The sequence below is a fragment of the Cryptotermes secundus genome, unplaced genomic scaffold, assembly GCF_002891405.2.
Source record: "Cryptotermes secundus unplaced genomic scaffold, Csec_1.0 scaffold816, whole genome shotgun sequence".
NCBI lineage: Eukaryota > Metazoa > Arthropoda > Insecta > Blattodea > Kalotermitidae > Cryptotermes > Cryptotermes secundus.
Window position 1 is genome coordinate 1,486,288 of NW_019724601.1, and position 22,020 is coordinate 1,508,307.

A 22,020-nucleotide genomic window follows, 5' to 3' on the forward strand; every position below is an offset into this window, starting at 1 on the left:
TAAAAACAAAACTGCCTATTCTCTCTTGCATGAAAAAAAGAATTTATTTCATGAATATGCCTCTCATCTGCATAAGATGACCTCCATGATGGCCATCATTTATATAGCAGCCAGTCTTACTCTTCTGTAAGCAATTCCCTCACAAGTTACAAATAAAACAAAAGTTATGTCAGTTGCACAAATTAATGTTATATCTTTGAATAACAAAACCAGAAACAGATAAAAAATTGCTTCTTTAAAAAAAATATACTTTTCGGAAGTTTGAAGCTTCCACAGAGAACGACTGAATTAAAACAACGTTCCTGAGCCACTGACCAACTTATATGAACTCATATGAACTTATGTTTTGTTCAACTTATATGAAGTTGCCTGACAATTCTTGAACAAGCTGTAGCACTAGGGAGATCATGGTAAAAACATTTATTGTAACATCAACTCTGTTATTTATTTACATACCACACAAAAACATCATTATAAAATAAAGCCCTGCCATGACAATATTACACACAACGGATTCACAACACTGTGCATCAGCTTTCATAGAGATATTGGGTTTTTGGACTTTATCCATCGTCCTGGTTTTAAGATAACTAAGAAAAACACGACGTTTCGGAAACTGGATCTGTTTCCATCCTCAGGTGAGGGAAAACAACTATTCTGTTGGGTCCCTTAGAAAGAGCTAGCCTCAATCACTGGACCTTTCATGCTTTCATGTTCTGGCCAAGTTGTGAGCTGAAGCTGTTCCAGTGCTTCGCTGCACATTACAGGCACCATCTTCATAGTGAGAAGTGGATCAATATATGGGTCTCACAATAGAAGTATAGGTTGGATGGAATAGTTAGGAAATGTCTGGTTCAGAAGTACGGGTGGGACAGAATGTGGCACTGAAGAACTGTAAGGGAACATGTGGTTCAGAAGAAGAGGTGGGACAGAATGTGGCACTGTAGAACTGTAAGGGAACATGTGGTTCAGAAGAACGGGTGGGATGGAATGTGGCAGCGTGGAATGGAAAGGGGACCATGTAGTTAAGAACGGGTTAGGAAAAGACACAAAACCAGATTTGCTTAGTCTTTATCTGTCTTCACCATTACTCCCACTGTGAGACCTACATTTCAGTCTACTTCGCTATTCTTCCGCACATTTGTCCTGAAGATGGTGACTGCAACATATGTTGAAACACTGGGACAGATACACACCAAAGGCTGATGTTACACATTAGACAAAGGCCATTAAAACACAAGAGTGAGACTAAGACACAGTAAATTGGAAACTGAAAAATATTCTACAGCTGGTACATTTCAGTAAATTAATGTTTCCCCACAATAGGAGACGGAAATGCAGACGTTTATTTATGATTTGAGGTTCTCATAGCAATGGTTATGAAGAGTACTGCCTTCTGGGATGTAACGCTGTGTAGTCTGTTGAAAGTCAATAAATGTTTCAGAGTAACATACTGCCTCCATCTTCAGGATCAAAGAATAAGCCGAATAAGAAACCAGCATGAAAGCAGGTGGCAAGTAGTGCCTGGTGATATGTTTCTCCTAAACGTTAGTTGACTTTCAAAAGAGTATGTGGCGTTACAGCCCAGAGACAGGATTCTTGAAATGATTATTGCTCAAAAAGCATCAGAGTACAGTCATGTAAAGTACCACTGATGCTCCCTACATAATGTGCTGGATGAACCCTAGAGCAGGGCTGCACAACCTTAATGCCACTCCATGTAACAATGAACCCCCACCACCCAGTTAAAAATCGACAAACTTTCTCAAAACTTCATCACAATTAACAACATTCAATTCCCATATGCCATGACAAAAACAATCACAATTCTTAAATCAATTTTATTCACATTGCTGCATAACATGATGAGAAGACTACCAATTAATGTTCACGATACAAACAGAGAACCAACGTAAATTGCACTTACTGTAATAGACAGCTAAAAAAGTGTAAAATGTGGCGCACAAGGTAGCCTCTTGGCTCACCTGCGCCATCATGCCAGCTCTGTCCCAGAGATATTCTGGCTATGGTGGTAAGCAGGGAATTACATAGAAAAACACACACACACACCTGAGGTTAAATGAACATCACCTGGTCAGATTCCTGTTGTTTAACTAACAGAACTATCAACCGTACTTAAGAGAACACTTTATAATTAACTTAAACTAGAGAAAAAAGACAAGCTAAATACACAGTGTGACAATTAAGTTCCTGAACTCAGGTCACAAAAACCAAACAAAAAGATAAAAAAAATACTGTTACATGTACAACCATTGCTCGGCAGTGGGTTGGTAAACAAATTCCCGCAAAGACAGATTCTTGGTAAGAAGTCCGTTGCTAGGTCATGCAACAATAGGATAAATGTTTACAGCTCATTGTGAGGTAACAATCAGCAGGCCAACGGACTGGCAAGATAGTACAGTGTCATAACCTATAAGATCACAATCTAATGACTGGTTCATTCAATGTAGAGACTGAAATTATGAATGATGATAGACCTACAAAATATAATACATTTTACTACAGTAACCTTTTTTTAGAAAAATGAAATCAAGGTAAATGATTTCCTTTAAGGGCTAATACTTCAACAAATATGTACTATTCATTAGTCTTCAGTTCCCACCTTCTCAACCTGAATCTAATGTGTATGTCCCCTCACACCATGCTGTTTTTATTACAAGAAATCTGCTTTTAAGCCCCAAATGTGTCAACAATTTAAATCCTCAATTCTGAAGTTCCCACGATTCTCATTTAATCAGGAACTTAGTAGTGATATAAAAATCTGCTTAAGATGCATTCCAAAGTTGGACTTATATCCATCCAATGTCCTTAGTTCATGCTGAGAGAAATTCGAAAAGGAAATAATGCATTTTGTATTTTTCTTCAAATTTTAGTATGGTTAGAATTGTTCCTGTGTGTTGAGGTTTTAAAGATCCAAGAGTATGAATACAAATTTGTTACAGACAATTTATTTGAAAGTAATATTTTTAGTATCATTACTTTGTCTTAAGTGCATGTTCTAACGAAACCATTGCAACCTTCTTTGTGAGAAGGGTTATCATTTAAAAAATATTGTCTCCAATGAAAATTTTACATGTTCTGATAATAATGGGACATTACACTTTATACAATTAACTTAAGAAATAATTTGATAATAAAATTTTACATCATAACAAACAAAACTGCAGTCTTTATAAATTAAGAGAAGCAGATTTAACAGTCTTAATAAACATATCCTGAACTTGGCACCTCTAAGGCAATGGTGGGCCTATAAAAAGGATGGCCCTGGGGCCAACTATTGTATTTTTTATGAAAATACATTGCAAATTGATACCAATATGTTTCTACTAACAAAATCAAAAGAGGCTGAAAAAGATTACAAGCACATATCTAAAAAATTATTTTGGTTTAAAATTATTTTTCAAAATACAAAACTTAACATTTTATATATGTCATTGCTAGTGACACCTGATGTAATTATGAATCTTTATTATAATGCAGAATAAAAAGACCATAACAACATTCTTCAGACTTTCAAAACTAGTTTGGTAAAGTCTGAGCACACAGTACTGACATTCATTAAGTGTGGGATCCTAAATTAGGGGGGCCTAGGCAGTTGACAACTTCTCTCAAGGATGAAATGGCCGTGCTCCTAAATACAGATCATTTTTCATGAAAAACTCCTGTCAGTAGAGAATATATAGCAAAAACATTAAATATTCTGACAAAATTAAGTTACACTTTACAGCAGGAACTTAAAAAAAATTTATCTAATAACAAATCAAAGTACAGTCTCTACAAATAAATACAGGTTTGTACTAAAATTAACAGTCTTAAACATATGACTTAACTACTACTGAGGGAACATGAGACCAAAAAACATTCCAGCAGAAATGAGCTTTCAAAACAAGAGGGGAGGGAGCTGTATGTGTGCATACCTGCATGTGTATATATAAGATAATTTACGAGTTATAACTGAAATATTATAATGACATTCGACCACCAGAAATGAGGAAACTGCTGGTAGGAAACAGAAGACTAAACATTTATTAGACTAGAAGTTGCAGTTTAAAGGTCGAGCTATGGTCATTCTAACATGGAGACCTTTAAACTGAAAGAATAAGAATTGGAAATGTTTCAGTACAATGTCATATACACACAGTATAACTCTTCCCTCTACACTTCACAGATGGGCACTTCAGTCATTTATCAGTAATAAATACGGTAATTACATAACTGATTAAATAACATCAAGTCTCATTACACAAGAATAATGTCCATCTGTACACAAAATTACACACATTACACATTACAAAGGAATAATGGGAACATGAACTAAATTAAATTCAAAAGATAAGACCCTGTCAATTACAAACAACATTCTCTTAACATAGACATGCTTTCCCATGAAGCATACATATGTGCATCATGCTTCTAAAGTTTATGTGATTCAAGGTTCCCACAACAGTGACTATGAAAGTGGTACTTTCAGGCTCCCATGAAAGTGACTAGCCCTGACTGACCCCTTCCCCATGTGTGTACCAGTTCCTTCCATGCTTGGTTTACTATTCTGTTCTGAAGACGGAGCAGCAAGTTCTTCTGAAATGCTGGTACCTAAAAGAGACTACAAGATGTCACATCCCAGAATACCACTATCTGAGTACTCATTGCTGTGAGAACACCGATCTCGTGCAGTTTCCAGTACTTCGTGTATTTAATAAAACACAGGGTAACAGTATTCATGACCATTCTTTCTCAAATGTCACAACAAATTTTGGAGCATGGAATTTGTGTTGTCAGTAATTTAACATTCAGGCCAATGAGATATGAAGAACTGCAAGAAAAAATATACATCCTGAATATGCGTGTACTACAAACTGGAACTCATTCAGATAACTGGAATACTGATTATTAACATTTCAAGTTATAATTTCAGAGGGAGTCTTTCGATTTTACCATCAAAGACTTCACCATCTTTCTTCCTAGTGGACTTTGACTCTGACTTTAACATGAGGATTTTCAATCCCTAAATACAACTGCATAGGTGGTATCTTCTGGAAAATAACATGGTCCAAATACAAAGTGCTCTGTCAAAACACGTTTTACTGGTCTGTCATATTTCAATGTTGTTTGGTACTCAGCACCCAACAACGGTCTACCAGCAACAACCAATTTTATTTCCAAGGTAACACAGTCGAGGTCAGTGATACATGAGAAAGTAGATGAGATGTTATGTCTTTGCACCGATTTACATATATAAAAAATAAACTAAGTTGAAACACATAATAATAACTTCTTATTCTACATATGTTGATACTACTTCTAATTACACATGTTCAGTCCTTGATGGACTGCCTTTTGTCTTCAATAATACTGTCAGTGGTTCTCCAAGATGTGACGTACCTTCAGGTGCCTGTGCAAGTTTTCTTTCTACAGGTACATGTCAGTATGTTCAGAAATACTTTTAGTAGTAATTTGATGCTTCGTTATATACTTGTGCATGTTTTCCTTTTGTGCATCTCACTTTCAGTAACGTACTGTTAGTGGCTCCCAAAGTTATGATGCTCCTTACATATTTTCATAGGTCCTCCTGTGTATCTTCATTTTCAGAAATGATGTAAATGGTTCTCAAATGTATGACGCCTTCTTATATGCTTACGTAAGCTTCCCTTCTGTGTAGTTCTCTGTGGACAGAAAGGGCACTGAAACTGGGGTTCCTTTCCACACTCATGTTTCAGATGTTGGCTAAGTGAAGGCCGATGTTGGTATACTCTGTTACAATTTGGACAACTATATGGCCCACTGTATCGATCACTTCCCATATGCTGAGGAGTTACAAAACTTGTGTGTTTGAGCAGAGAACGGCTAGAAAATGGAGTGCCAAAACTTGCTGCTAAGCCTATAACACAAACAAATATACATCCTGTCAATCATAGTAAATACACTTCAAATTAATACCAACAACTCAAAAACTGAAAGCAATTTTAAAGTTAATAACTCAAGGCGGAAGCGTTGCAAGTGAAAATTAATGGATTCATAGATAATTCAGCAACTTGTTCTATTTACATATACAATCAATCCTATAAATGACTGCTTTGCTAATCCTTAAATGCTAATGGTTAAAATCATAATTCCATTATCAAAATATTACTAAAAATTGAAGTTCAAATATCCAGTAACATTTAATTTTTGTGCTGATATGTTACTTGCAACAGCTGTGTTCCAGCATTTCTACCAAATCTAATCATCCTCTTCATGCAAAGTAAAGGTAAACATAATGTTGTCTTTGTGCTTAATTAAGCACCATGTCATGAAGACATATGGGGTATATGAGTTACAGCTCTACATTTTAAACCTCTTGACTCATCCAGGAATTGAACCCTGATTCCTAGGCTGTTGAGCCAGTAGCTTAGTTGCTATACTGACTTGAGTAGAAAGAAATGAAAAGTCATGTATTTCACATTAGTGGTTACAAAGGGAATATTTTCCCATTATTAAAAAAAATTATATGGTTCTGTAATATTTGAATTTTGTAAGCATTTAAATAAATTTTAAAAGCAGTAAAGAGGAATAATTGAAGGAACGCTGTAACACAGATTAAAACTGAATTCTGAACTCTTACAGACAAACTGACTGGAGAAATGTTATGGGATAATTTCCTTCTATTTTAGACAAAATGTTTAATCTCTTATTTATAATTTAAAAATTATCTTACTACAGATAAAATTAAACAATACTTTGCTAGAAAATAAGTCTGCAACTAAAACTATCAGCAGGTTAAGGAGAGATCAGAAATTTACCAGTGAACATAAGAACAATCTCCATAGTTTACCATCCTTTTGAAGCAAAAATAACTATCAGTTTAACAAAACTTCACTTCCTTCATCATAAAAACAAGGGTTGGTTGTTATTTCACTATTTCACCTTTCTACCATTTATTCATATTTGATATTATACATTTTTATACTCTTACCAGAAAGACAAATGTTTTAAACATCAGCACTTAATGAAAGAGAGACAAAATTCAGTGATTTCAGTTTTCATGGAAACACTGAGTCTTATTAAAGCTTTGTAGTTTATCGTTGGTATGGGGATATGAAGTGCATAAAAATACATTTTAGAATAATAATCAATTTCATTTTCATGGGACGGAGGAACGAATAGTTTCATTAACTATTTACACAAAAAGGATATACCTCTATAAGATAACTCACAAACTATTCACTTGTACATGTTCTGACTTTGATTATGGTAGCTTGCAGTAAAAAATGTAAAACATTACAGCACTCTAGAAAAGTCATGTAATTTTTAAGGTTTTCACAGCAGTGATGGTTAAGGCTGTGGTCATCTTGGTTGTGACACTGTGTAGCTCTCTGGACAGATGCTGATATCTGGAGGAACATGCTGCATTCATCTTCAGAGTTTAAGGCTGTATGTTCAGGAGTAAGCTTGGTTACACGTGTAAGTAGCATGGAGGGTGAATCATACAACCTGAAGACAGGAGGTTGAGGAAAGAACCCAGCCTTTGTCAATGGGAAGAAATGGACAAAAATTTACCAAAATGAGCCCATATAACAGGTACTGTGACAATAAATCAGTTCACCCTTTATAAGGACTGATTTTGTCCATCTTTGTCAATTTTCTCCTATAGGAGTTCCTTATTTCACCCTCCTCCTTGAACCACATTGACACCCTCCTTGTAATTTTCATACACAACCAAGCCTATTCAAGAATTTACATACTGAATATGGAGGTGTTATGTTCCTCTGAAACATCAGCATCTGTCCACAAAACTAAATGATGTAAAAACTCAGAAGACCACAATCAAAACTAAACCATATTTTAAAAATCTAAATTACATTCGGAAGATGCAGCTGCAATTGCTTTGGGGTTCTATATCAGAAGACATGTATATCTTTTGTCCTGCCCCCTGCCCCTCCACATCCACAATACCATCTAATTTATTTAAGGGAAGAAATTGTATTCTATTCAATAGGTGGACACATGAATGGCACGACACTGTTTCCTTCAGACCAAACTGAATATATGTGCTACAAGACATATAATAAAATGCAAAAAATACCAATAAAATCATGGACAAAAATTGCACACTTAACGCTAGTTTATTTCCATCCAATGAAGGGCCATAAATTTGCATATTTCTTCCAAAACTTTCATTTTCTTAAGATAAAAGATCAGATATTAAAATTAAGAAGAAATAAGAAGCATTAATTTCTGAAATATAATGCCATGTAGACTGGTAGAGTTCACAGAACTTACAAAGGAACATATTGCCTTCAGCTTCAGGGTCAAAGGGTAAGCCAAACACAAAACAGTAAGAAGTAGGTGGAAAGAATAACAGATAGGGAAGCAGTACATTCCTCAAAAACATTCGTAAATTTCTACCAGACTACATGGTATCACATCCCAGAATACAGTACTCATTATAGACACTGCTGTGAGTACCTCAAACTCTTCATAGTCACTTGTCACACGCATGCGCATGCACACATGTGCGCACACAAATTACAGTATATCAGTCACATTGGACTGAAATAAACTTAATTGTAAACTTAATAGTGTGACGGACCAGAATGAAACAAATCAAAAAAAGTATATCTTATCTTCATTTTCTGTATCCTGCTGTGTCATCAAACTGAGGCAGAATGTGGTCATTTCCACAATAATTCTTTATGAATCTCTACTTAATTTTGTTAATTTCATTAGCAAAATGTTGAGTATATGGCCACCTTATATCTTGATAGAGTATGTCTCCTTTTTAACATCTATGATTATGATAACAATTCTCATTGCAAGGTAAAATCATAACAGAGCAACTGGAATTATATCATTCATAACGAAACTTCCACAGTTTTTTAAAACAGGGTCAGCATCTTCCCCCATTATATTGGTAAACACCTATAAGAAGACCACGTTCTGTACCTTCACCTGTAAGAAATGAGCTTTTCAGAGTAGTGAAAATTCATGTTGTGGTCTTCTGAGTTATGATACTTTATAGTCTTGATTGTTGGTACCAACATTTCAGAGGGACATATTACCTCCATCTTCACGGCAAATTATGTTCCTCAAAAAACGCTGGTATCCACCTACCAGACTACATGGTGTAATAACCCAAAAGACCATACTATAAATCTTCACTATCATAAAGAAAGAGTAAAATGTTCCCTGCGCTTAATTTATTAAGCATCACACCATGAAAACATACAGGGAGTGAAGGTATAGCTACATCATTCACGGCCTTGGTACTAGATGGTGATGATCCAAAAAGCCTTGAATCCCAAACAATTTTCCACCAGGAAGAACTTAAATCAACAGAAAATCATCATGTTATACTAATCTTGCACTTCAAAATTAACTCATTTTTAATATTAATAGTAAACATTTATTTCAATTTCTACATAATCAAAGGAAGTTTATATTAAACAATTAAATGATATGTCTTAAACATCCGTTGCAACTCGCAAATGGTGCCTCTCTATATGTTTCCGAAGAGATGAGTTCTGTGTTGTTCTCTGAGGACAAAATGGACACTGGAATTGTGGTTCCTTGCCACATTCTAGTCTTGTATGGCGACCCAGATTTGATTTATGGCTGTAGGTCTTGTGGCATGTTGGACATTTGAAAGGGCCCTTCTGGCCCCCAGAGTTGAAAGATGTCCTGGTCAGAACTGGGAACTCCACTGGTTGTGACAGAGGTTGGTGCCACTGATAGAGGGCATCAGTAAACTTGTCTGTTTTGTTCCAGATCCCTTCTAACACTGCAAATGAAAGAAAGTCTATATCAGAAAGGAGAGGTTATGTCTACACATGTCTAAAGCAAAGTCTAATGTATAAGCTTTAGTGTTTAACACACAGGAAAGCCCACCAATATTAACCACATCATAAGTTTACACATTACCTTAGAAGCATTAAAGATCCAGGTACATGGACATATTCGTAAGGGATATGATAGAGACCGAGCAACACAAATAGGGGGACATGTTCTTCTTAAGCAGACTATGGAATCCTCTTATCCACTCCCTGAAGAAACAGAAGATGAAAACTATCTCAACAGACAAGATGGTGACTTCCTCCTGAGATGACACTCCTCTACCTGGGTCACTGAATAAAAGGCCGGTTCCTCATTCCTCACTTCCTGTCTGTAGGAACCTTGAAATGGACCATCTATCCCCCCAATTCTAAAGGTTCCATTTTCATTCCCATGAGAAAAACAGTAAGGCCTTGAAAAAGCTGTCTTTTATCACAATTCCACTTTCTCTTGTGAAGAAAATAACGCTGTAGTCCTACCTTCTGCTCATCCAGACCAGATTCCATTTCTTTGTCAACTCCCATACATCCTGTCTATATAACTGAACCAATTTGTTGCCTTACACACTTCAAACATGAAGACAGAGATACCAGGATCCTCCAAAACATCAGTAACTGCCTGTATAACTACAGCCCAGAAAAAAGTTAAAGAGCCCTGAGAGGGGGCTGCCAGCCATTATATGGCAAGTCCAGTAAAAAGTTATGTATTTTCAGAACCTCTGCATGGATGTCTGCCAGCATCCCCTTCAGCACTGATGTCACTCCACAGTAACTTGTCCATCAGGGATCCTTATCTCCTGTTTTAAGCTGTAAGATCATTTAGGAATAGTATGAAGAATAAGAATGGAACAAAGAAATGTTGGCAAATAATATGCTCTGAGTTTACAGTGAAAGGGATATTTTGTACTTATTTTTAATTTCTCATATACATAGCATATATGTGAAAATACTTTCATGGTGAAAAAATATGATGTAAAGATTTTTATGGGTTTACAGGTTTCGGGCCCCCCAGCATATGAAGATGTGGTTTTAGGTACAATGCCAGTCTGTACTTATGTATGTGCACCTTGTTAGCACCTGAATGGATGGATGGATGGATGATGTATGGATTTAATTCATATTCAGTATTCAATCATCATAGATCTGTGCCTGGTCAACACAAACATTTCAGTTCCAAAATTAAGGGGCCTTCAGATGGGCTCCAAAATACAAAATGGCATCATTTCTCAAACAGGCCCAAATAATTTTGATTTATTGTGGTAATTTATGGAGACCATATTCCTAAGTACAACTTCAGAGGTGGTACCTCTGGAAAATGACAGTACTTAAAGCAATTATATAATAATTGTGAAGGTTTTAAATCGGTACTGAAGAATTTTTTGTGTAGCCATCCATTCTATACATTGGACGAAAATTTTGATTTTGATTATGATAAAAATAAAGATATCATTTATTTGTAATAAGTGATTAATCATATATAGTTTTTAATACTAGGTTTTTAGTATTGTTTTTGTGCCAATTTCTCAATGTTAATTGACTATATGTACATTTGTAATGTCTTTTTTAATCATGACAATTTCCACATCCTTATACTTTGTATTGATCTATGGAAATAAAGGTATATGTGTAAATGAGTACAGTAGGGGTTCAAATGCAAAGTGTTCTGTCAAAACAGGTTCTACTGGTCTGTCATATTTCAATGCTATTTGGTACTCATCTCCCAACAATGGTCTACCAGGCAACAACCAATTTTATTTCCAAGTTAACACAGTCGAGGTCAATGTTACATGAGAAAGTATATGCAATGTACAATCTCCATTGTTTACCATCCTTTGAACCAAAAATAACTATCAGTTTAACAAAACTTCACTTCCTTCATCATAAAAACAAGGGTTGGTTGTTATTTCACTATTTCACCTTTCTACCATTTATTCATATTTGATATTATACATTTTTATACTCTTACCAGAAAGACAAATGTTTTAAACATCAGCACTTAATGAAAGAGAGACAAAATTCAGTGATTTCAGTTTTCATGGAAACACTGAGTCTTATTAAAGCTTTGTAGTTTATCGTTGGTATGGGGATATGAAGTGCATAAAAATACATTTTAGAATAATAATCAATTTCAGTTTCATGCGACAGAGGAACGAATAGTTTCATTAACTATTTACACAAAAAGGCTATACCTCTATAAGATAACTCACAAACTATTCACTTGTACATGTTCTGACTTTGATTACAGTAGCTTGCAGTAAAAAATGTAAAACATTAGAGCACTCTAGAAAAGTCATGTAATTTTTAAGGTTTTCACGGCAGTGATGGCTAAGGCTGTGGTCATCTTGGCTGTGACACTGTGTAGCTCTCTGGACAGATGCTGATATCTGGAGGAACATGCTGCATTCATCTTCAGAGTTTAAGGCTGTATGTTCAGGAGTAAGCTTGGTTACACGTGTAAGTAGCATGGAGGGTGAATCATACAACCTGAAGACAGGAGGTTGAGGAAAGAACCCAGCCTTTGTCAATGGGAAGAAATGGACAAAAATTTACCAAAATGAGCCCATATAACAGGTACTGTGACAATAAATCAGTTCACCCTTTATAAGGGCTGATTCTATCCATCTTTGTCAATTTTCTCCTACAGGAGTTCCTTATTTCACCCTCCTCCTTGAACCACATTGACACCCTCCTTGTAATTTTCATACACAACCAAGCCTATTCAAGAATTTACATACTGAATATGGAGGTGTTATGTTCCTCTGAAACATCAGCATCTGTCCACAAAACTAAATGATGTCAAAACTCAGAAGACCACAATCAAAACTAAACCATATTTTAAAAATCTAAATTACATTCGGAAGATGCAGCTGCAATTGCTTTGGGGTTCTATATCAGAAGACATGTATATCTTTTGTCCTGCCCCCTGCCCCTCCACATCCACAATACCATCTAATTTATTTAAGGGAAGAAATTGTATTCTATTCAATAGGTGGACACATGAATGGCACGACACTGTTTCCTTCAGACCAAACTGATTATATGTACTACAAGATATATAATAAAATGCAAAAAATACCAATAAAATCATGGACAAAAATTGCACACTTAACGCTAGTTTATTTCCATCCAATGAAGGGCCATAAATTTGCATCTTTCTTCCAAACCTTTCATTCTCTTAAGATAAAAGATCAGATATTAAAATTAAGAAGAAATAAGAAGCATTAATTTCTGAAATATAATGCCATGTAGACTGGTAGAGTTCACAGAACTTACAAAGGAACATATTGCCTTCAGCTTCAGGGTCAAAGGGTAAGCCAAACACAAAACAGTAAGAAGTAGGTGGAAAGAATAACAGATAGGGAAGCAGTACATTCCTCAAAAACATTCGTAAATTTCTACCAGACTACATGGTATCACATCCCAGAAGACAGTTCTCATCACAGACACTGCTGTGAGTACCTCAAACTCTTCATAGTCACTTGCCACGCGCACACACACACACGCACACACAAACACACACACAAATTACAGTATATCAGTCCATACTATAAATCTTCACTATCGTAAAGAAAGAGTAAAATGTTCCCTGTGCTTAATTTATTAAGCATCACACCATGAAAACATATGGGGGAGTGAAGGTATAGCTACATCATTCACGACCTTGGTACTAGATGGTGATGATCCAAAAAGCCTTGAATCCCAAACAATTTTCCACCAGGAAGAACTTAAATCAACAGAAAATCATCATGTTATACTAATCTTGCACTTCAAAATTAACTCATTTTTAATATTAATAGTAAACATTTATTTCAATTTCTACATAATCAGAGGAAGTTTATATTAAACAATTAAATGATATGTCTTAAACGTCCATTGCAACATCCAAATGGTGTCTCGCTATATGTTTCCGAAGAGATGAGTTCTGTGTTGTTCTCTGAGGACAAAATGGACACTGGAATTGTGGTTCCTTGCCACATTCTAGTCTTGTATGGCGACCCAGATTCTTTTTATGGCTGTAGGTCTTGTGGCATGTTGGACATTTGAAAGGGCCCTTCTGGCCCCCAGAGTTGAAAGATGTCCTGGTCAGAACTGGAAACTCCACTGGTTGTGACAGAGGTTGGTGCCACTGATAGAGACCATCATTAAACTTGTCTGTTTCGTTCCACATCCTTTCTAACTCTGCAAATGAAAGAAAGTCTATATCAGAAAGGAGAGGTTATGTCTACACATGTCTAAAGCAAATTCTAATGTATAAGCTTTAGCGTTTAACACACAGGAAATCCCGCCATTATTAACCACATCATAAGTTTACACATTACCTTAGAAGCATTAAAGATCCAGGTACATGGACAGACTCATAAGGGATACGATAGAGACCGAGCAACATAAATAGGGAGGACATGTTCTTCTTAAGAAGACTATGTAATCCTCTTATCCACTCCCTGAAGAAACAGAAGATGAAAACTCTCTCAACGGACACGATGGTGACTTCCTCCTGAGATGACACTCCTCTACCTGGGTCACCGAATAAAAGGCTGATTCCTCATTTCTCACTTCCTGTCTGTAGGAACCTTGAAATGGACCATCTATCCCCCCAATTCTAAAGGTTCCATTTTCATTCCCATGAGAAAAACAGTAAGGCCTTGAAAAAGCTGTCTTTTATCACAATTCCACTTTCTCTTGTGAAGAAAATAACGCTGTAGTCCTACCTTCTGCTCATCCAGACCAGATTCCATTTCTTTGTCAACTCCCAGACATCCTGTCTGTATAATTGAACCAATTTTTTGCCCTACACACTTCAAACATGAAGACAGAGGTACCAGGTTCCTCCAAAACATCAGTAACTGCCTGTATAACAATATGATAACACAGCCCAGAAAAATGTTAAAGAGCCCTGAGAGGGGACTGGCAGCCATTAAATGGCAAGTCCAGTAAAAAGTTATGCATTTTCAGGACCTTTGTATGGATGTGTATCAATATCTCCTTCAGCACTGTTGTTACTCCACAGTAACCTACCCATCAGGGAGCCTTATCTCTTCCCTCTACGCTGAAAGATCAAAAGACAAATTGGTTTCATCATACCCCAAACAGACCACAGTACATAGATAACCATAAGAGTGTTTGGTTGCATATGTACTTAAATCTTTGCAGCTGGAGATTAATGTACAACTTTGGCTTTCAGAATTAAGCTACACAGCATAATAATGGTTTTCCAGTGCTTAAGCAAACAATGCTGTTCCAGTCTTCAGAATTAATGTCTTGAGGGGCATTTGAAGTCTAGAAATCTGGATGTTAGCGGTGAGTGGTAGGTGAAGGCAAAACAGAAGGGATGGGGGTGGGGCAATCCAATTCATCAACTCTTTCCGCCATTACATGGTTGATCCCTATCGGACAGATCCTCACTCCACTATGATGAATTACAGATCCATGCAAAGATAGCAACAACAGCTTCTTCTGAAATATTAACACCTATCTAGCAATTACATAGCATTACAACCTAGGAAACTGTAATTTGTTACACACTGCTATTATAACTTAAAATCTCATAAGAAATTTGTTATCTCAACCAAATGATATGGACAGACAAAACTGAGTGTTACCACAAACATAACAGGTAAGAGAAATCATGGAACTGAAATATTAGCAGCATACAGAAAATGTACATCAGAATACAGAAATCAAATTTATTTTGTATTAATAAGTTTAATACAAATTTAGACAAATGACATGAGAATGAAAATATAATATAATATTCTAGCATAAACTACAAAAATAAAATTATACATATATGCTATTTTATGAAATGAAATAAATAGATGGAATATTATACACAGATCTTTAAACCATGAGGTACATTATGATTTGAAATTTTTGGTGTTAAAAATGTAATTTACACATTATCCTATACATTTTCTTTATCAAAAGGATAAAGACACACATACAAGGATCATATCCAATTAATACAATACTATATGTAAATAAATAGAGTTGTGGTTTCTAGCCAAAAGTTTTTAACCATTATTTCTGTATTCTTTGAACAAAGTGTATAAAATGACCACAAAATGGAGACTTCATACCTGTCCACCTGAAAGTTTCATCTGCAATAGTACATGACAGATTTTGAAGATGTATGGCACTCATGAACCTAAACTATAACAAGTCAGGAAATTTTGATCTGTTGCACTGGCCAAGCATAACCTCTACTTTATATAAAACTAAAATGGAACGACATTAATTACTCAAAGTCTTTATCTTACAGAAAATCTGCACATGAAACAAAGCATAGGTCCCATTTTATTCAAAACATCTTCTGATGACATTAATATTTAACAAAATTCAAGGAAATAGTACCTGACTTCGTGCAATTTGAATAGCTGTGTAACCGTAGATTTAAAGCTGTTGCCTAAGTCAATACTGACACATTTATGTCTCAGGATTTTTAAGTCCCATTCAAAGCAGTATGTAAAAAGGAACTATCAGGACAAACTATTAGTGTACATTTATTTATTTTTCTGTTGATGGAGAGAATATCTAGTTCACAACACTGTAAACAAATTATCAGCATGGTAAGTTATTGGAATAAGATAAACAGGAATTAGCAGTTCTGCTGAAAATATAATGAAATGTAATGTGAATCAATACACATCATAGTTATTCCTTGAATAATATTGTAACACATTACAATATTATGTCATATGAATGTGACAAGTTATAATCACCAGCAGGTATTTAAAAGAAGACTGTTTAAGAAAAGGCATACAAATGAATTCAAACAGATACCCTGTACTTGATTTAAACTGGCGAGATTAACATTTAATGATATAAAGAAGAAAATTTTAATTTTACTGTTACTTGATTTGCATAAGGAAAGACCAAATATCAAGCCCAATGAGCTAGTACAACTGCAAAGTATTAATATGGACAATACATGTTGAGATATCCTGGACTTACATGAATTTCATGTCAATGTGATTTCATGACAATTTCTGTTTAATTGTCTGGTGCAGGATAGAAATAATGCAAATGTTTGTTAACAAACGGATACAACTGCACTTGGCTAAAACAAATGATAATATTAACTGAATTATTCAATGAAAATTAAAGGCAGTAAAACTGAAGAAGTATAAAAAAAGTGGGTTACAAATTTTGAGTCATGAAACCACTTTGGAATGCAATTATGACAAAAGTTGAGGGATATAAGCTTTCCAATTTGCAATACAAAAAAGCATAATGTAAACATGCCATCATTAAATGCTAGAAATGCTTTCTTTAATTCTAATTTCATTTAAGAACTGTCTTGGATAGATTCATACTCTGGATAATTTATCCATGGGGAAAGAGCTCCAGAACCAGTGAATACGATGCTGTGTCGGTCCTGGAATCAGGATGAGTCTGGAGGAAAGAGGAACATCTCTGATGGAAACTGAGTCCCTGCAAAGGAATTGTTACTGGCCAGCTTGATCCTGATAACATCTGATGGCCTGACATTTCCTTAATTTACACATATTCTAGATTATTTATATTAATGTTTATTTTATGCTCGTCTGTGAGGGGTGAAAAATGGAGACAATGAGTAGGAAAAACCTTTTGTTTATTCATGAATGCATTCTCTTGCTCACCCTTTTTATCTCTCAACAGATGCTGAACAGTATGCATATTACATAAAGAGTAGTATCCTGTGTCTCATATGTTATGGGAAGACAACTGGACTGGTGTGGAGCATTCATAATGGCACAGGGAGCATTCTCTTGGGAAGAAATGTTTGGCAAGTAGACTTTTTGTCTGACTGATAAACTGAGTTAACAATCTGCAGAAATGAGGTTCCCACAGCAGTGGTTATGAAGAGTTCTATCTTCTGGGATATAACGAAGTGTATTCCATTGAAAGCCAAAAGACATTTCAGAGGAACATGTGGCCTCCATCTTCAGGGTCAAAGAATAAATCAAGCAAGAAACCACCATGAATCATGATGCAAACAAAGTTAACATCTGTTTCTCTGATTATTTTAGTTATCCATATTTTTCAATAATTTGTATTTTATAATTATTAAAAATAAAACTCAACTGCTCATATGAAAAGATAATGGGCATCACAGAATGAAACTTGTATCACTGACAGTGTTTGCAAATATCCACTTAACATTAGCCACAATATAAATTGCTGCATTCTGTTTTAGTTTTCTTATAAGATGTAGCTTTCAGTAATGTAACTTAAAATGTTTGCTCATTTTTAATACTCGTTACATTTTACTGCCTTTAATTGTAACTTAAAAATGTGTATTTCAATTGACTTTAATGTCATTCATTTCATAAGTTCACAAAACTTAATTTTAGTTTCCAATATATGAAATACAAGACAGTACAGTGATGATGGAAAAAAAAAGCAATATATATGTCAACAGACTTGCACATTTTAGGGCTCCTGAACTTGAGAAAATGATTTTCGGAAAGCTGTGTGTTTGTTTGTTTGTTTGTTTGTTTTCTTGTGTGTTTGTGTGTAGTTAGACTGATTTCATTCATATTCAATATCTAAGGGTTAAACCATTATAGGTCAGAGTCCAAGAGATATGAATATTTTTGGGGTCCTTCACAGTAGCCCCCAAAACACAAAACTGCAATTTTCTCCAACATGGCTCCAACAGTTCTGATTACATCTTAACAATTTATGGAGACCATCACCCTATATAAAACAGCATAGGTGGTGTCTTCAAGAGAATAATGGTACAACATCTATATGAGAAGCCATGTGCAATTTGATTCTACAAATGTTTTAGACAAATATATCTATTGTTTTTGTTCTTCAATTAAATTACAGAAAATTAAAGCTATCCCTGAAACAGGCCATGAAGGCCGAAGGGGTTGTGAGACATTGAGGCTCCCATATTTTCTCTAGACAGTCGGCTCACAGATGGCGGTAAGGTCACCCTTACGCGCCGGTCGCCATTTACCCCCCCCCCACCAACCACCACCACCAGAAGATTCCCAGTACTCATTTCTGTTACAGGCTAAGTCGACCCCAGGGCCACAGCGCGGCTGGAAGGATCAGGTAAAATGAAAAAAAATCCACCTCATCGGGGCTCGAACCCGCAACCTTCCATCTTGTAGCATAGTGCCTCAACCATCTATACTACCGTGTGCCCCATTTTTTATTCTTCACTAATATAAATTACAAATCATATTAAATATGTTAACATAAAAATTATATAGTTGCAAATCATGTAAGTTGGAGAATATTTGCGCTTTGGTGAAAGAGGGGTGCAGTAAACAGGAAACAAAGGACATTATACAAGCAAGTTTGCACACACAAACACACACACACATCCAATGTTAAGCTTTAACACTAGCTGCACTCAGCCTTTGGATGCTACTGTCTCAGTATCTAATCTCTCTAAACAATAAAAGTGTAATGATGTATGAGTTTATGGTAACACAGTACACTGACATAGTGCTGCAGGCACTTCTTGCAGGTAGTAGTAATTCTTCCAGCAGGTGAACCTGCAACAACAGTCCTTCATCAGCTGCCATCATTTTCATAATAAAAACTGTTTATTTAAAAGAGCTTCCTGGAAGCTGTGTTCCACAATTTGGGAACAAAAAAATTAGATACAAGATCCACCAGTTCCTTTGACCATACGTATTTGCCAGTTGTGTATATCTCACAGTCTTGAAGACATGCTGCACTTATTAGGGACAAGGCTGCCCATGAAGCCTATCAACATGTTTAACAAGGCTACTCTTGTGTTTGGTACGATGTGGACAATATGGACACTGTAACTGTGGTTCTTTTCCACATTCAAGCCTTCGATGCGATATCAAATTCTTCTTCCACCGATACAGCTTTCCACAAGAAGGGCACCTATAAGCACCTGGTTGCTTCCAGTCTGAAGATGTATACTTCTGTGACGGCAACAGGGGTCGACCACCGGATAGATGTGCCCCAAGAAGAAAGCTGCTTCGTGACAGGGAACTAGAAGACAACAAATTGCTTGTCGATAAAGAACTGGATGCGCCAGTGGAAGCATCTCGGACAAAGCTAGCCTTACCACTGACAGATGATCTTCCTCGATAATCAGCATCATGATGTCCTGCAGAGCGATGGTGGGATTTCTTGCTGACTCCAGAAAGATGCCAACTTGATAATCTCACAGCAGATTCTTTCAGTTTTGAAAAACTCAGACCTGAGCTACCAGCCATTGTTGTACTCTTTCCTAGCAATTTCTGGACAGTGGATATTTGCCACGGTTGATATAATCGACTCGATCTACCATGAGCTGCAACATCAGAGTCAGAAAGAAGTAAACTGTTAATAACAAGTTTGTAATAACTAAAATTATCCAGTAAGATCTAAAAGTTTGTGATATTTGTATACTAATATAATTACTGACTTTCCAATTATCTGCCTCCTATTTTTTATTTTTTAAACAATAACAAGAAGTAAATAATTATAAAATTGTCTGTCTGAACTTAGTATATGGTTAACCATGAAATATCTTGATAATGCAATGCATACTATATATTCATATCACGCAACACATTTCAGCTGCAGAATAACACACACATAATTGTGACGTTAATGAAACAGAAGAATGTAACTGAACACTGTACTCATGGAACTTAACAGAAAATGGAACATATTAAAATATATTCATATTTCCAGTATAAGATAAAATTCATTTCATATCTAATTTCATAAACTGAGATATAAACATAAATCTGAAAGTTTTAGGTGAAGATAACAGATGGCTCTCATATAATAGGGGTTGTTACTTCTAAACATAAGAGCTTAAAGTGAAAGATTCCATTACATTTTCCTTCCTGCACTGCTGTGAAGCAAATTACATAAAACAATGCAATATCTCCAAAGAGAAATTTCTAGTATATCTTACTCCTTTCAAACCTACAGTTTTCCTAAATAATATTTAAAAATTCAGACTGTTCTTCACTGTAAACACTAAGTCTCCATTACAAGTAAAAAGAAAAACTGCTTAATACTGTATAGGTAAATAATTGCTGTTTATTGTGAGAATCATGCAAAACATATAAATACACACTGTGGAAGAAGCACAGAGAAGATATAATAAAAAATAAAATACTTTGGTGAGAAATTTGCTTATTTTTATTAACAAAGGGACAAATGAAAAATTTACATGTAAATAATTGCCAACTCCTGTCACACACAGGAAACCCATACTGCACCATTCCTAGGACACAAGGAGACACCCAGACCACATTCTGCCACTGCTGGAATGCACAGAAAGGATGGCAATAAGATGAACAAACAGAAGGGATGGGAAAGGAACATGGGAGAAAGGAGGATAGGAGATAAAGGGAAGGAAAGGGAGAACACACGGGAACAGGAATTATAATAGCATGAATAAATAAAAGGTTACAAATGTTATGAGAAAGTGGAAAAGGTGATAAAGATACAAAAGGGGTAAAGGTAGGGGAGAAAAATTACTTCACTCATCATCTTTGCTGGGTCATGCACTAACAGTAATATATAAGAAGAAAATTATAAGCAACATCACAAAAATGTTACGTGCCCCAGCAACCTGGCACTTCTGAAGGTTTGCCATTTGCCACTGCCACATAAATAATTCTTTACTGTTATTCCTGAGATACAGCATAAGAAAGTGAAGCTTTGCTGAAACACCATTCAATTTCCATTATCACATCTTATACATTTGCAGAAAGATGACAATTACAACCTCCCTGGATGTTTATTCTTAATATGCCTCTTAAGACTTCCCATCCGTGTAGTTCTCTGTGGACAGTAAGGGCACTGAAACTGGGGTTCCTTGCCGCACTCATGACGTAGATGCAACTGAAGTGACTGTTTCCAATGATAGCCTTTCCCACAAGCCACACATCTGAAGGTCCTTTCTAAATATGCCAACCTTGTGGGATTGGTAGCAGTCAGGTGTGCTGGATATGTATCAGTAACCATGCCATGAAAACCATGTAATAAGTGGCTACTGTCCCACACGTTATGCTCTGTAACAAAAACATACTGTATTACATACATCAGTGGGGTTCACACAAAAATAAGCATGTATCATTTCACATTAAATTTTGAGTTTTCATCATGATGAACATTATTACAATCTGCTGGGAGATGATACTGTGTAGGAACCTGCTGCTTCCACATTCAAGATAGAAAAAGTGAGTCATTACTTCTATCTTGAAGACAGAGG

At 35.7% G+C, this 22,020-nt stretch overlaps 1 protein-coding gene across 38 annotated transcripts in view; it reads right to left on the reverse strand.

Annotated features, from left to right (window-relative positions):
* The window catches only part of LOC111862456 (longitudinals lacking protein), a 595,591-nt gene that overhangs the window by 440,547 nt on the left and 133,024 nt on the right, over positions 1–22,020 (reverse strand). Inside the window, exons 5-6 of one of the 38 annotated variants that reach the window (XM_023847878.2) lie at positions 19,870–20,097; positions 19,558–19,793 (exon numbers count right to left, since the gene is read on the reverse strand). The exons of 35 other annotated variants lie outside the window; for them this stretch is intronic. In XM_023847878.2, the coding sequence (XP_023703646.1) occupies positions 19,639–19,793; positions 19,870–20,097 (383 nt within the window). In that variant the 3' untranslated portion in view covers positions 19,558–19,638. Of the gene's footprint in view, positions 1–19,250; positions 20,098–20,913; positions 21,821–22,020 lie in introns of those variants that run through there. 2 more of the 38 variants (XM_023847867.2, XM_023847906.2) reach the window with 2 other exon arrangements.